The sequence below is a fragment of the Neopelma chrysocephalum genome, unplaced genomic scaffold (genome assembly GCF_003984885.1).
Source record: "Neopelma chrysocephalum unplaced genomic scaffold, ASM398488v2 Primary Assembly neopelma1_96264, whole genome shotgun sequence".
NCBI classification, from domain to species: Eukaryota; Metazoa; Chordata; class Aves; order Passeriformes; family Pipridae; genus Neopelma; species Neopelma chrysocephalum.
The window spans coordinates 19,238-35,744 of record NW_020924913.1 but is presented as its reverse complement, the minus strand read 5'-3'; the positions used below and the strand labels follow the sequence as shown (position 1 = coordinate 35,744).

At 46.2% G+C, this 16,507-nt stretch overlaps 1 protein-coding gene and 1 long non-coding RNA gene across 2 annotated transcripts; one reads left to right on the top strand and one right to left on the bottom strand.

The window, feature by feature from the left end:
* Positions 1 to 926: 926 nt before the first annotated feature.
* Positions 927 to 16,272, bottom strand: LOC113981217 (spermatogenesis-associated protein 16-like). Its single transcript, XM_027708506.1, has 12 exons — positions 16,172 to 16,272; positions 15,219 to 15,299; positions 13,725 to 14,138; positions 11,442 to 11,587; positions 10,303 to 10,392; positions 9,814 to 9,898; positions 8,922 to 9,069; positions 8,434 to 8,576; positions 8,090 to 8,200; positions 6,300 to 6,464; positions 3,558 to 3,635; positions 927 to 1,207 (listed from the first exon to the last, which is right to left on the bottom strand). Exons 1-12 carry the CDS (start codon positions 16,184 to 16,186, stop codon positions 986 to 988), a joined length of 1,698 nt encoding a protein of 565 aa, XP_027564307.1. The 5' UTR covers positions 16,187 to 16,272; the 3' UTR covers positions 927 to 985.
* Positions 5,071 to 6,332, top strand: LOC113981218. The gene is made up of 2 exons (XR_003538354.1): positions 5,071 to 5,716; positions 6,181 to 6,332. It is a non-coding gene; the product is annotated as an uncharacterized LOC113981218 (long non-coding RNA).
* Positions 16,273 to 16,507: the final 235 nt, after the last annotated feature.

Here is a 16,507-nt window from a genome sequence, read left to right as displayed (position 1 = left end):
GGGGGGGAAGGGGAGGGAGGAGGAGAAACAGGGGGAAAATGGGGATAAGCGGGGGGAAATCATGGAATCAGCCGGGTTAGAAGGGACAGTTTAATAAAATGTAAATGTAAATGTAACAAAACTGAATAAAATTCAAATTTCAGTTGATATAACTCACATTTAATATCAGTGCGTACAATTTAATGCAATTGAAATTTAAACAAATACAGCTTAATGCAAGTAAATATTATTATACAACAATATATATTATTATATATTATTATACAACTTAAAATTAAATGCAATTTAAATTTAAATTCAAATTCACACAACTTAATGCAAGTAAATATTATTTAATACCATTTAAATGTAAACTAATGCAACTAGAATTTATACAATTAAATACGATTTAATACAATCTAAATAAAAATTAATACAAATTAAAATTAATACAAATAAATAGAATTTAATGGAATTTAATACAATTAATTTAAAATTTAAATTAATACAACTTTAAGTTATTGCAAGTAAATACTATTTAATGCCATTTAAATTTAAATGAACAAAAAGTTAGTACAAATAAATACAATTTAATGGAATTTAAATTTAAATTCATACAACTTCAAGTTAATACAAATCAATACAATTTAATGTAATTTAGATTTCAATTCATACAACTTAAAGTTAATGCAAGTAAATACTATTTATTGCCATTTAAATTTAAACTAATACAACTAGAATGTATACATTAAATCCAATTTAATACAATTTAAATATAAATGAATGCAACTTAAAATGAGTACAAATACAATTTAATGCAATTTAGATTTAAAGTAACATAACTTAAATGCAAGCAAATACTATTTAATGCCATTTAAATTTAAAGTGATACAACCAGAGTTTATACCATTAAATATCATTTAATTTAAATATAAATGAATACAGCGAAGTTAATATAATTTAAAATAAGATTATCTATTGAACAGATATCAAAATATGTACAAAATCAACTATTTCCAAAATCTGTACATCTTTTTTTCGACTCTGTGGCCAAGCTGCGTGGGTCAGGAATGAACATATTTGTATTTTCCAGTCTCAAATATTCCTGTCCCAAATATTCCTGTCCCATTGGGGTCCAGTTCATGTTTTCCATTCCAGGCGTTTGCACCCTCCGGTCCCTTAAGAAATCCTCTTCTCCTTCCCTCAAATCCTCTTCTATTCTTGCCACCTGTAATTATACAGAAGCCCATTCCCCCCTGTTAAAATTTTAAAAGCTTTTCAATTATTTTATTTCAAATCTAATCATCATTAGAAACAAAAACACACGAAAGAAAGCAGCTCTCGTGCCATTTGCTGTGGGAGTGGTGCCTGACTTTGTAATTATTTTTATTTCTCTATTTCTGTTTGAACTCAATGTGGATTAGACACTTCCCTTGACATCTGCACACCGAGACAGGAATCATAGAATCATAGAATCATAGAATAGGTTGGGTTGGAAAAGACCTCCAAGATCATCAAGTCCAACCCCTGATCCAACTCCAATTACTATATCATGGCACTAAGGAATTTCTCACAACTCTGTCTGCAAGTGGTGCTGAAAAACAGCCACTTGACGAGGATGAGATGAGGGGGAAATTATTGCCTGGCCAGTTTTTCTTGATGAGAAAAGAGAACTGAAGCTTCTGCCATTTACGTGCCAAAAATCAACACATGGAGTAAAAAGAGTGTTCCATATTGCCAGGGCAAGATTTTTTTTTCCTAGTAAATCCAAATGAAGCTCCAAATCAATATGTTTTCCCAAGAATATAATCCACTGGAGAGCAGAGTAAAAAAGCACATGACCTCAGTCTTTCCCCAGAGTAAGATGGAATTATTCTGATTAAGAGCACGTTTGTGTTGCCAGGGGATTTCAAACCCCCACAGATATTGACTCCCAGCAGCATTTCCAGGTGTTCTGTCAGTCCCAGGCTCATCATTTCCTGGCTCTCTCCCCACACCTGACCTTTATTCCAGGCCTTTGCCAGCTGTGCACAGTGTTTCTGAAGGGGGAAGGTGGGAATCACCTTCCTTCACAGGGAGTTACACTCCAGATCCAAACCTGGACAGTGGGAGGAGCGAAAGAATCAATCTCCCAATTGCATTTTAAGGGGAAATAATAATTAAGAAAAAAGTCCTGCTGACAGGCATTGAGTGGAGCTTCTTCCTTCCCAACACAGAAGAACTGACTGGGAATTATTCCAAGCGTGGCTTCCTGTTGTATTTATCCATGTATTGAGCTGCTCTAAAGTGATTTTGGCTTCCTGTTGTATTTATCCATGTACTGAGCTGCTCTAAAGTGCTTTTCAGCCCTGACCTTGGAGCTGTGCTGTGACTCTGGTCACAGACGGTGTTGGGGAGGGGTTTGTGTTTGTGAGAGAAGGAAGCAGGAAAGTTTATGGACAATTCCATCTGCTGCCCCGGGGTGCCAAGGGCACGAGGAGTCTGGGAGAGGAGCTCTGCCTCCTCACTGTGCCCACAGAGCTGGCATTCCCAGGAATGACTGTCCACAGCACTGTGCATAATGCCATGGAAAAGAGTTTTCTGCTGTGGGGGTGAAGCTTGATGGGCACTTGTGCCTGGGCTTTTGCTCCTTTGCTGCCAAGAAATCCGTTGCCACAGGAGCAGGGGGAGGTTGGGGCTCTCCAAGGAGCCTCATGGGTTGGCTCTGCAGGGATGTGTACTTTCCACACAGAGAGGATTAGAGGAATCCTGGGGCCAGCCTCACTTCTAAGAAGCTGAAATAAAAGCTTAGGAAATTATGGACTGGACAAAAGCACGTGGGAAGTCCCAAAAAGACAGATTCCACTGTGTTTGTCTTGGAAAGGCTGCTGCCATAGGGGTCCAGTCCAGGGCTTGGCCAGATTAACCAGAGCCTCCAGGACTCTTCTGCAACAGACCAAATTAAAATGTCTGCATGACTTTCCTCTGTGGTTAAAAGTCCCTGTTATATTTTGGGGAGGCAGTGCTTGGCTTTGGGTGAGTACAGAGGGTTGTAGGAGTGAGGAAAACGGGTCCCAGATGATGGGTGGGGTGTGGGGTGGCGACAAAGGGGGCACCAGGACAGCAGCAGGATTTACAGCAGCTCTTTTAGGAACATCCAGCAGTGTCTGCACTGCTCGGGGTGTCACCAGGAACCCCCAGGGTAAGGATGTTCCCCACCTGGAACTGTGGTTCGGCTGCTGTTTGTGCTTTTCATATTTATAGAACATCTGTCAGCTCCAGCCTCCAAAATAAGCACTTATGACATATTGGGAGTGGAAATAACAATTGCTGACACCATTGCACCGTTCCTGAGGCAGCTGATGAGCTGTGATGGGATTTGCAGAGCAGTGATGGCATCAGACCCTTCCCTACTCACAGACAAATCCCAGATATGTCCCTGTGGTTGGTGCCTGAGCATGGACAGAGTTCAAGGCGTGTGCTCAGGTTTCCTGTGACACCTCCTTTTTTCCCCCTGCCTTTTGAACAGACAGGACTCAGTGGGACATTTCCCTCCCAAGGACCAATCTGCTCTCCTGCCCTTTGCTGCAGGTTTTTACCTTCTGGATTTTAGTCCACACCCGATCTCTGGTCCTTCCTGCCAGGACGTCCATGGCATCTGCTGTCAGGGACTGCAGCTGTGGCACCGAGACACAAACCATCAGTGTGGGATTCACCGAGAAATAACTTATCTGAACATACAGATTAAAACCTAATTAAAAATAATTTGCGCTCTGATGATTTCGTGACTCATCTTTCACAGTGAGCGTGGGCAACTCTGCTTCAGCCACAGATCTAAAATACTGTGGTATGGCCTCCCCCAGCCCCCTTCCAGGTTAGTCCTGGCATTGTCTCACCCTGCACACTTCCCAAACCCTGGGAAATGCTCCAGTTACTCTTAATTCAGTGACACAGAGACAAGGGTTGGATCCAGGGTGCCCTGCCTGGAGCAGCCCTTGGCATCATCGTTTAGGAACAAACTGGGGGAAACTGGTATTCGATGCCTGTGGTATTGTTGCACACTCGTAGGTCTCTTCCAAAACGTTTAGTTGGTTGAAGTGAACCCAAACGATACTTTTTGGAGCCTCTTCCCCAGTTTGTTACAAGTAATTAAGATCTATTTGCTCCGTGTCTGTATATACAAATATTCCGGGTCTACTTCAATGAGATTGGAGGCACAAAGCTCACCCAGAGACATCCCCTCAGGGGAGGAGGAGAGGCACTGGCTGCCCACTGAGCCCAAGTGTCACGTGAAAAGTGGGAGTTTAGAATTTTGAGACCTTGGTGGCCAAAACTCTGTCAGTGTCTCACAAGGAGACCCTTCGCCAACAGATTCACAATTTCAGAGGTACCTTCACCACCCTTCTCAGGGGGAACTCAACAGAGCCAGGACCCCTCAGCGGGTCCTGCCAAGGACTGCAAGGACCCCCTTGAACAGTTTGCAGAACAACACTTTTTATTCAAGCAAATGGTGACAGATTAGGAAGGTTGGGAGGTTGTTGGTGATGGTGTCTACTGCAAAAATAGGTTTTAAAGCGGTCTGCTGATGCACATATTGAGCAAGCACGAGCTCTAATATGAAGCAATCTAATCAATATGCTATGGGGTGAGCACAGGCAAAAATTCTAGCAGTAAAAGCAGCATTTAACATGCACAGAGTGTATTTCTCACCCAAGGGGGAGAGAAGATGGGCTCAGCCAGTTGACTGATCCCAGCAGTTTCAGTGGAGGCCTTCTCCCCCTTTCCCCCCTATTCCCAACTTTTACGTTGTTTTCTTTATGTTAGGGTGGAGTTTGAGTGGCTCTAGTGATAAATACCTTTTATTTCTCATTGGTGTATTTAATGGGAGGGTGGTGGTCGTGGTTTGGCCCCTGAGGAGGAGGTTCCACACGGTTGTGGCTTCAGCATCAGAACATCTGGGTTGTCCCTTGTCAGAGAGGTGCTGGACCATCCCAGTGCCACAGTGTCCTCCCACTCTGCTGGGACTGGAATGGAGGGGGGGCCATGGAGTCTCCACCTCGTTCCACCCTCTGTTCTGCTCATCTGATCAATGTTGATTGTTTTACTGGGGAGCTCAGTAACATGTCGACCTCAGTCCATCCAGGGAGTGGCAGCTGCTTTTCACCTTAAAATCCTGAGTCCCCTCTAGGTTTAACTCTCTCCATCATCCCACACCGAGCAAGAAGGAGATGTTTCCCCCTACTCTTTTTTTCCCCAACCCCACTTTTTAATACCATAATTTTTGGCCTCTTTGCTCTAACCATCATCCCACCACTGGCCCTTGCTGGTTTGCTCAGCCAAAGGGCCACTCCACGTGTTTCTCACCAGCCTCTGATTCTTCACCAATTTATGGCACCTCTGCAGTGAGTCTGCGAGGACACCACGAGCAGGCAGGGGGGTTTACTCCGAGACAGGGAGGATGTTGTGGATGGATCCAGCACAGAAAATCAATTTTCCCTCTTTTCCACCCCTCTCCTCCTTAGTTATAACTGGATTTGGGCTGTTTTGCTGCAGGTGCCTTTTGAGGTCAGAAATGTCAAGGGAGCATGATCTGAATGGTTGCATTTTCCCAGACTGATCCTGGGAGGTCTGGGGGGGAAGAAGGGGTTTTAAACAGATGCTGACAAGTGACTCCTGGTGGTTCTGTCAAAGTTACCCTTGCAGGTGATTGGCACCTCCTCTGACAAAGCACTGAGGGAGGATTTAAAAATTCCCTCAGGTCCTCACATTGGACACATTATTTTCTCCAAAAAGCAAATGAACCCAGAGCATGCTGAAGCTCCTTTTTGCTCCTCAGCATCTTTATTTGCTCTGGGGTGGCCAGGGTGTCAGAGGGAATACACACTGCTACTTCTTCTGGGGGAATTTGAGGTCAGTGTGTCAAACTGTGGGGTTCATTAATTGAGGCAGGGAAGCAAATATGGTTCTGAATGTTAGTTCTTTCTCTGTGTCTGCTCAATCCCACACACCTCAAGCCCTGCACTCACACAATATATTGGGAGTGTTCGAAGATGGCTTTTAATTGAGCCAAAGAGGAAGAAAAAAATTAGTTTGAATCTTCTCTGGGGGGGGAAGAAGGGGTTTTAAACAGATGCTGACAAGTGACTCCTGGTGGTTCTATCAAAGTTACCCTTGCAGGTGATTGGCACAAAGCACTGAAGGAGGATTTAAAAATTCCCTCAGGTCCTCACATCGGACAAATGACTTGCAGAGAGAGAGAACGTGGCAGCACAGAACTCTTCTCTGGCCCTTCCCTCCCTGGCTCCCAGCCCGCAAAGGGAGTGTCAGAAATCAAAACCTACCAGCTTGTCATCCTCCTGAGAGACTCTCTGCAGGTAGGGGATGGTGGCCAGCTCAGCCATGACCTGGGCCATGCCCTGGGCCTGTTGCTCCCCTCTCTGCAGGCTGCCCAGCAGGCTGGCGCGCTGGAAGTGCTCCATGGCGCGGGCGCACGGGCTGCGCTTGTCCTGTTTGCCCAGGAGAAGCCAAGAGGTTAGAGGAGAAGCTCAGGGAACACCCTGATCCCTCAAGGCTTCTCATCATGTCTGTGCTGGCAAGACTTTCTTGCCACAACCTCTCTGGTAGCACCAGAAAAACACAGATGTGATCGCAGCAAATGGAACAAACATGAATGCGGTTTTCTCCTTTCTAAGAGGCTTTTTCCATGATCCCCTACATTAAACATCACCTGAATTCCTGGATGGCTTTTCCAGTCTTGGGGAGCAGGCTGAGGGGGGCATGCAGGGTGTCAGCTCATTGTTTGGGTGCAGACAGGCAAATCCCTGGTTTTCAAATACAGACCCTGGAGGGACTAAAACCTGCAGAGGAATTCTCTGACCTCCACGCAGCCAGGAACATGGTACATTTTAAGCATGTTAAACCCTTACTTTCACATCTTTCCCACTGCACTGTGTGTAAAAATCATGTCATGAACTCCAGGTTGTGTGGCTGCAAAACCAAGGGGGCAGAATTTATTTCTCTTAGGTGTTGCCGTGGCTTAATGAGCTTGGCTTTGGCACTGAGATGGTTTTGTCAAAACCAGTCTGATCAGAACGAGAAGTTGGATTGTACATTTGCATCTGCAAATGAGGAAGAGGGCAGGAAGAAATGTTTGTTCTATTAAACCCTAAATACATTATTCTATTCTCTTACAATAAGTTGTAAGGCTCAACTCCGTAGCTGAAGTTTGCCTGGCAGAAGTTTTTAATTTAGCTTCTGTGTGATGCAAATAAGATGAAATCATGTTTCTAGCTTGAAGACAATTGTGGAATACTTTGAAGGAAGCAGGATGGGTTTCTTGTCCCTGTGCCCTGGAAACCAGATCCCACATATCTCTGCTTGAACTGTGGGGTCCCGTTCCTACAAATTAATTGACAAAATGGGGGAGTCATGAGGAATCCAAAAGATGCCTGATTTCAAATTTTTTTCTCTTTCTGTTACTCTTTAGAGACTGAAGAGCTGCGTTAGAGGGATCTCACCTCCAAAAGCAAAGGCAGAATTGTGGGGTCAGAAAATTGCAACTCACGTTTCTTTTATCAGGAGAAGCATTTAAGAATTGCATGAAAAAAGTCTCGTCCATGCACAACATTGATTTTTGACCTCTGTGCTCACTGTCAGCCACAGTGCTGAAAAGCTGTGTCCATTATGGCAGAAAGGGTGGAGCAGAGGTTGTTATGATCACTTTGCTTATGTTTGTAACAGATTGGGAAGGCTGTTTCACATTCTTCACTCCGTAGGGATCACAATCTCGATCCCTAGAAATGCTTCAAGCAGCAGTGATTCACTCTGGATGGAATCCTGCTGGTATGTGCTGGTATACCCTGCTCTGGGTGTTAAATATAGTGAGCAATTGTCTTGGTGGTTACATGAAGTAGGGATATCATATTATAGGCCATAAAGACTGGAGAAAATTGCATGGAATAAACTGTAAAGTGCCTCAACCCACTGGAACTCTGTTCCTAAAGCAGTTCACTGAGTCCTTCTGGATGCTGGCAGAGCACGTGCAGCAGGAAATACACCCCAAAAAGCACATCCCTCCCCCACACACAGAGGTTTGTGCCACCACACACCCGAAAGACAGCAGAATACTCACCTTTATTTTGGTGCTTCCTATAAAATCTATGACTGCCATGACCTTTTTCCCAGTGTTTTCCCAAAATGTTTCTCTTTCTTCCTCTGTGCTGGGACTGAAAGCTGTTTTCTGGTCTAGGAAGTGAAACCACAGAGGCTTTGTTTATCCATCTCCCTTTTTCATAGAGGATCTGGCAGGGTGTTGGGTAAACTGGGGGAGGGATGAAGGGGATGGGGAGAGCTCTCTGAGCAGTCAGGGGCTGCTGGCACAGAGAAATGGGTCCCGGGACAACCCCCACACCCCTCATTTAGCAAGGATCACGGGCATCACCCCTGAGCCAGCTCAGTTACTCAGCAAGTTGGCACACCTGGGCAGATTGGCAGCTTTCGAATCACAGATTTTTCCACAGTTTTTCCAATCTCTTTGTCTCTGAAGCCCAAAGTCAGCAAGTACTCTTGGTCAGGCAGAGCCTCAGCTCTCTCTGGCAACAGGTGAATTCCATGAGGATCTGTGATAGAAAAGGAAAATCACTTCCACTGTCACGTTTCTTTTCAGTTGTAAGAGAAGTTACTTTTTTTGAGAAAAATAAGGAAGCCTAAGAAGGAGAAATGCTCTCAAGAAAGCTTGCCAGAACCAGGTGATCAAACCAACCCATCCAGCTCTCACTGGGCTTTGAAATTTAGGACTTCACAGCCTTTTGCATCAACAGCTTCAATTTTGCTGATGCCTGGGATAAACCATACTCTGTCCAATTCCCTGCAGCAGTGGAACACAAGCAGCACAAACTCTCAAACTCTCTCAAACTCTTCTGGACTCAGCCCCACACACAGTCCCCAGTGAAAGCTGCTGTTACCTGTGAATATGTGCTGCACATAATCAGGGTGCTTTTCAGCAAAGCTTTTGTTGGCCTCCTTTATTTTGTCAGCCTCGTCCTCTTTGTCAAAAGGTGTGTACAGAACAGAAAAAGATACTTCTCCACTGAGGGCTTCTTGAATCAGAGCCTAAAAAGGCAAAGAAATGATACATTTCTTGTTGGGTAATGGCTGGTTAAAAAAACCCAAGCAAAACAATCAGGTGGGTTGGACAGAGACTCCACAAACCTCTGTCTTCAATGAGGGGACAATTGCTAGATCAACTGTCTTTTAGATGAAAAGAAAAAGTGATTCCATGCTCTCTGAAGGTCACCTCAGGAAGACTTTAGAAAAAATAGCTTAGGCAAGAATATCCAAAATTAAATTTTATAAAATTGAAGTGTGATCCAAGGGTTAGCAACCTTGAATTTATCCCTTAAAATTAGTCCAAACAAATCTACTCCATTGTAAGCCCAGAAGTGTGGGGAATGTGCAGGCTGAAGGCCTGGAAAGAACCAGACCTCAGCAGCAGGTTTTGGGCCGAGCAGAGTACAGAGAAACTCATCACAGGAATGAGCTGCAACCCTGAAAGGCTGCCCTGTCCCCCTGGGGCAGCAGCCAAGCAGATGCTGCAGTTCCAGCTTCTGCCTCATAAGGAATCCTTCCATGTTTGTGTAGGTTATAAAACATTGCACCCTTCGAATAAAGTCGCCTCAGTTCCTCTCCCCACTGAGCCCAGGCCTTCAACAAGCCACACAGAAGGATTCTGCAGTGTCCTGCTGACTGATGTGCCCAAGAGCTCCCTTTGCAGGCAGTCTTTTCAGCAGGAATCCTCCCTGTTCATCCCACTGCTGAGACAGGCACCCCATTCCTCCTTTGGCTTTCAGTTTTTACCTGCCAGTAGAGCTGGATGAGGTCACTCGTCTCCAGGTCTGTGCCTCCTGCCAGGACGTACAGACAGTCAGCAATCATGGCACTCCTGGGAACAAAAGCAGCAGAAATGAGCTTGCAGGCAGAGAAGGGGGTCTGTGGCCAGACTGAAAGGAAGTCATATCAAAAGAGTGTAATGTGTACCATAAAGTACACGTTTGTACCAAAAAGTTGCACAGAACTCTCAGTCCTTGTCCAACTTTCAGATGAGCATCAGGAAACACATTTTTAGCTTGGTTAACTCTCTGCCAGCAAACAATCCATCGTGTCATTTAGGACCATAGCTGGGGTTATTCATGTTACACCAACTGGGAGGGCTGGAGCTCTGAGGTCACACACACAAAGCCTGAGCAAAGCTCCCTGTGGTTTGGTGAAAGCCTGGCTGTGAGAGGATGTCCTGGCTCCTGAGAGCTGGCACGAGAGAGCCCTGCAGCAGCCTGGGCAGGGCAGTACCTGGCAGCCTCTGAGTATCTCTGCAGGCACCGAAAGCAAGCGGCCTGGAGGAGGTGATTGCGGAAATGAGAGGGGTTCTGAATGATGCTCCTGTGGGAGAGAAGAGGGATGGACAAGGTGAGGTTGTTATTCACTGAAGCTCAAGGGAATCAAACTGTGACTAAGGCACAGACCATATGAACTTATTCTCTACAGCTCCATGCTGTGTCTCAAATGTCAGTGAACTTTCTGCCTCCCTCTCCTTCTCTCTCCAGTTGTGGTCTGTGAACAAGCATTACTAACATTTTCATTGTGATTTTATCATGAATGAGATTTCATTAGAGTTTTGTGTAGCCTAGGAAAAAAGTTCCAGGGGTAACATTCTCTCTTGCCTTTAGTATGTAGCTAACACGAGCAAAACTGCTACAGCACAAGTTCTTTTAACCCTCAGCTCCCCAGACAGGAGTGGCAGGTGTGTGACCCATCTCCCCGTGTGCATCTGGAGTATATCATAATGTTAACTTGAGAGATTTTGAAATACTTCCTGTGCAAGGGACAGGTTCTATGTGGGTGAACCTTGGCACGTGTGTTAGACCCTTAGTTCAACAGGTGAAGTTCCAGGTGTAACAGATTTCAGGCTTTCAGGCAATATGATCAAACTGGCAGCAGCTCAGCAGTGAGAGTGGCAGAGAGGGCAGCTCCTGATGGGAGGGCTCACTGCTTCCACTCCTCTGGTTCCCCTGACAGAATACTCCAGCTGGCAGAAATGCAGGTTGTGTCCCTGCCAGCTGTGCCCTGGGAGTGCCCTTGTTGTTCTCTGGCCACTCCTGGGCACTCAGGCTCTCAGCCCAGAGCTGGTGCTTGGAACCAGTGTGAAGGATGCAGCCCCTCCCTGTGTCTGGGCCTGGGCAGGCTGCACACACAGGCTCCTTTCCTTCCGTGTGACCAAAGCACTGGATGTGTCCAGGGCTGTTACAGCTGAAATCTCCAGTTTGGAGAATTAGTCCAATCTAAACATCAGTGCAACGTGTCAGCTGTATTTTATTGATTCCTCGTTTCTCATTATTAGACTGGTTCTTCCTGCACAGCACTTATTCCCAGTCTTTGTTCAATTTTGGATTTCAGTCCTAGTAGTGAATCTAATCAGTACTTTTTCTTACCTGTGTGAATGACTCAGAGCAATGTCAGGCTGCCCCAGTTTTAAGTAACAGATGACGAGTTTTGCCTCAATAAAACTGGCAACTCTGGAAATATCATCTGGAGAGGACTTCAAGGGATCCTCTGTGGCAAAGCCTCTACTGCAAAGCTGCATGTGAAATAAAACCATTATTTACAAATGTTATAATACATCATTTGTTAGGTGGAAATGCTTTTTGTCACTGATCAATGGAGAAAACTGAAGTACAATAGACTCTGGCTTTAACTAAATTACAAAAATCAGTGCAGAGCACAGAATTGTCTTTCAGGGATGTTCTGATTTTGCTTCTGAGGAGAGGTGGATTAAGAGACTGCTGAGAAGCCCCAGCCCTACAATTCTGGGATGTCCCAATCACCCTGTCCACAATCCCAGGAAAGAATCCCTTAATCTCTAGTCACTCTTTCCCCAGTATGTCTATTTGCCAGCCTTTCCATTTCCTCTTAGGATGAGGCAAGTCCTCTTTTCTTCTTGAGCAGCCAGTGGTTCTGTCCCCTCCACAGCTCATTTCTGAATATAGGGAGCAAAAAGGCACCTGAAAAGGATGACACTTGCTAATTTTACTCATTGACTGCTCTAATATTTCTTGCTTAAAAAAAATGGCCTCAGTATTGTAGAAAAAAGAAGAAGGAATAGGATATTTGCTGGTGAACTGGAAAGCTCTGTGCTTTTACCAATGCTTTTGAATAAGGTTTGGCAGAACAGCACTAAAACAAGTGTAGTTGGCTCCTTTTTCAGGATGTCAGGTACCCAGCTGAAGGGACTGGGCTCAGAGTGGAGAGGAATTTTTAGTGACAGTGAAGAGTCCAGCTTGCAAGTCCTCTATTCTCATCACCAACTGTGTTCCTGTAAAGCAGAAAATGGCTCTAGTTTTTCCTTTTTCCTTTGATTTGAGAGCTCCCAGGAGTGCTTTTAGCATCCTGTCTCATGGAAAAAGTGAAGCCCTTGTCTGCATGGTCACTGCCAGCAGCCAGGTTAGTTGTGAGAGAGCTGTTCTCTGGGAGACACTGGTGGAAGGAAGGGTGACCCACCTGCTGGGCTCTCAAACACCTCCTTCCTCTCCTCTCTCCGCTGTAAAATTCATTGCAACCTTTGCCAGAGGACATCCCTCTTTTACTCATCTTACACTGATAAAACTCAGGGCTGGCTGAGATTTTTAAAAATGTCCAAGGTCTGTAGATTTTGGGGGGGTTCATCCTGAAACTGGAAAGTGTAGAAATAACTACTGATGGAAGAACATGTCCACTTCAGACAGCTCAGATGTGAGTACACTGGGCTTCTTTAGTACCTCAGGAAGTGCTCCCACAGAACTCAGTGTTTGGACTCTGAGCTGCTGAAGAGAACACCCCCAAAGTTCTGAGGGGTTGATCCCTCTGGGACCTGTCCTGTCTCATGCAGAAAGAAAAGGATTCCTGCCCAGCTCTGGTGGCATCTTCTGTCTTTAGAGGGAAAAAAGAAACAGAGGACACGATGGAAATGCCATAAAGGGAAAAAAGGGACTCAAAGGGACCTGTTGTTCAAGCAAAATATTAAACATTTGACCCAGGTAGTGCAGGGACAGCTGGGGAAGAGTGGGAACTTCTCTGATTATTGAGAGGTCATTTGTTGCTGATAGAGCTGGGATTAAAGAGGGGAGAAGTTTTTTCCCTTTATGGGACTTCAATTTCTTCCACACATAAACACAGTTAAGGACTTGGAGAAAAATACAAAATCACCCGAGATTCTTTGGTTTAAGTTGAGCCCCCACCTTCCTTCTTTTGTTGTGGGAGCCCAAACCCAGCTTTCAGCAAAAGGAAAACAAGGCTGGCAAACACCTCGTGATTCAAGAAGTTTGGACCCCTGTCCTGAGACCTGCTAATGTGCAACCCGGAGATATAAACCTGGCTCCAAGAAGAATTAAGAAAGGACTTTTTGAGATGATTGTTAAAATCATGTCTAAACCTCTGTAATCCCTCTATTAATCCTACTAGGAGAAAAATTAACTATTTGGAAACTGCAGCAAAAATTTGTGCAACTCCCCAATTAACACAGGTTGTCCCCTTCATTAACATGTCCAGCCCCAGATGCCTTTAAATTGTGTTCTCGTGTTCAATAAATTATTCCAGTTTCCCCAAACTGTGTCTAGATTTTATTTTTCAGGCCGCCACTTTTTGTTGGTTTTTTTTTTTTTTTTATAGCTCTTAATTTTCGGATTTCACATGGAATATTGCATCCCGGGATTTCCAACCAACCCTCCGCATCCCGGTACCTCCAGGGCCGTGGAGAACTTGGCGGCCGCCGCCGCGAACTGCTGCTGCCGGTACCGAGCGCTGCCCTCCCGCAGGGGCAGCCGGAGCCGCGCGTCCACGCCGTGCCAGGGGCTGTCCCCGGCGGATCCGGCAGGAGCCTGATGTGCTGCTGGGCTCGCTCCGGGCGACGCCAGCTCGCCGAACTCAAACTCGCTGCCTGCCTCATCGGCGCAGATCAACTCAGCTTCTATTTCCCTGAGTTTGCACGGAGGGATGTGCGGCGGAGGGCTCGGGAATATCCCCGCCCCGGGCTCTGATTGTGGCTCCGCTTCTGTCCCAGTCAGGTTTTCGTGGCTTTCTCCTTTCGTTTTACAGTTTCCTCTGTCTGTGCCAGTCCTGTGTTGTTCTTTGTGTTCCTCTGCCTCTTGCCACGCCTGCAAGAGAAGGAGCGGGAGGTGAGGAGACAACTGTGGGATTTCGAGTGATTTTATAGAATCAAAGAATGGTTTGGGTTGGAAGGGACCTCAAAGATCACCTCGTTTCAACCCCCTGCCATGGGCAGGACACCTTCCACCAGCACAGGTTGCTCCAAGCCTCATCTAACTGTCCTTGAACACTTCCAGGGATGGGGCAGCCACAGCTTCTCTGAGCAACCTGTGCCAGGGCCTCACCACCCTCACAAGGAGGAATTTCTTCCCAATATCCAATCTAAATCTCTTTCAGCTTAAAGCCACTCCCCCTTGTCCTTGTCACTGCTTGCCTTTGCAAAATGTCCCGGGAGAGGTCTGGTTTGTTTCAAAAAGTGATTTCTGAAAATGCTTTGCATTTAAAATCCGTGGATTTTAGCACCAGACAAGATGACATAAAGGGGCAATATGATAAAATTAGTTGCCTTCCATTCTTTTAACTTTACTAAATGTATTGGGATAAATAGATTTGGAACATGTTAAATTAAATTAAATGAAAAAAAAAGGAAATAGAACGAAATAAAATCCAAGTAACTGCAAAAAAGTCTTTTCACAGTCATGAAATGGAGATCTAATGCTCCTTCTTTACTTCATCTCGGTATGAGGAGGACAGGTATCCTGTCCTATTCCAAAGCACCACCTGAAATACCTCTTCTGGTCCGAACAAGAATGGTGTTCATTCATGGAGAACCAACTGCAAAATCCACTTATATGTATTAAATCTATTTCTACACTAAGCACATTGCTTGTGCTTGGTACCTTTATTAGTGTGATTACAATAAAGTTGTACAGAGCCATCTGAAATCAGGCTCCTGTTTTAGTTCTACACGTTCCCTGTCAGAGATGTTAAGCTGACTGAGCAGAGGAAAGAAGTCTCCTTTGGGGTAAAATGGTGACACAGAAATGAATCCCACAGAAATGAATCCCACCCAGGGACAGACAGGAGATCCATGGCAGAGCAACTTCAGCCTTCCAGGGTTCCTGCAGTTCTCTTCCCTAAACCCCATTTGAAAACGGTCCTAAGCCGTTCGGCACAGTTGTACTCACCTCAGGGGCTCTTGAGGAAGATCCCTCTTGAGGAAACATGTGGGAAGGGAACCACTGGCTCAGTCCAAGCCCCTGAGACCCCTGGAAGAGCACAAGTATGAATACACTCAGATTGCATGGCTGTCCCTGAGGCAGTCGGTCCTAAACACTTTCCCCCTGCCCCACCTCAGGAATTCCAGCTCAGCTCTTCCTTCACTCCTTGAGAACACTTTCAGTCCAGGAGTTTAAAAACAGAACAAACAGAACCTGTTGGAAGGTGTCTTGCTAGTATGGAACACCAGAAAGGAAGTTGTTCAGGGCCCCATTCAGCCTGGCCTTGAACAGTTCCAGGGATGGGGCAGCCACAGCTGCTCTGGGCAACCTGTGCCAGGGCATCACCACCCTCACAGGGAACAATTTCTTCCCCATATCCAATCTATGCCTGCCCTCTGTCAGTTTGAAGCCATTCCCCCTCGTCCTGTCCCTGCAAGTCCTTGTCCAAAGTCCTTGTCCAGCTCTCCCTGTGCCTCTTTAGATACTGGAAGGGGCTCTAAGGTCTCCCTGGAGCCTTCTCCAGGCAGAGCAGTCCCAACTCTCTCAGCTTTCCCCATAGCAGAAGTGCATCAGAAGAGCATCTTCTGGCCTTGTCTGGGCTACCAAGAATCATCTGGGAGATGACTGGGAGAAACCCATTGAGGTCTCTGGCAGTTGCTGAGGCTGGGCTGTAAACTGGGGTGAAGGGAATGCCATGAAAAGCTGCTCTCTCATCAGTGCCCAGTGCCTCCAGTGTGATGGTGACAGAGGAGGAGGGGTGGGTGTCCTCCATCCCTCCCAGGCCTGTCCCATGGCCAGCACCAAAGCTCTGGGACAGCAGACTGTTGTTCCCAAAGGGAACCATTCCCTACGGGACAGCCCAGACCCGCCTGTACCCCCTCTGGGCCTGGCATGGGGAGAGCAGCACCTTTCCCACTCACCTGCTGGGTCCCCATCAGCCGTTCTGGCCGTTGCTGGGGTCAAACGCCACGTCTGGGCCCGTTGGGGAGGCCCAACTGCCTGCTGGCCCCAAACCTGCACTGCCAGCCCTGTCCCCACAGCCCTGGGGTTCCACACAGCCCTGGGGTTCCCCACAAACATCCACGGTGCACACTGGGCACCGATGGTGCTCCAGAAATGCTGCTCAGGGATGCTTTGGGGGCTCCGGGCCCAGTTCCAGCGAGGTCAATTAGAAAGTGCCAAATCAGCCCTTCCTTCCCCTCCTGGGGTCTGTGTGCAGCTTGTCAGGGGCTGACACCGGGCTGGGCTTTTACCTT

What these genes read in the sequence shown, in the direction of transcription:
- LOC113981217 (XM_027708506.1), bottom strand. An exon ending in GCTCTGAGTCATTCACACAG is followed by an intron (nt 10,393 to 11,441) that starts GTAAGAAAAAGT and finishes TCTCTCCCACAG; the next exon opens with GAGCATCATTCAGAACCCCT. An exon ending in AGCTGCCAATCTGCCCAGGT is followed by an intron (nt 8,201 to 8,433) that starts GTGCCAACTTGC and finishes CACTTCCTAGAC; the next exon opens with CAGAAAACAGCTTTCAGTCC.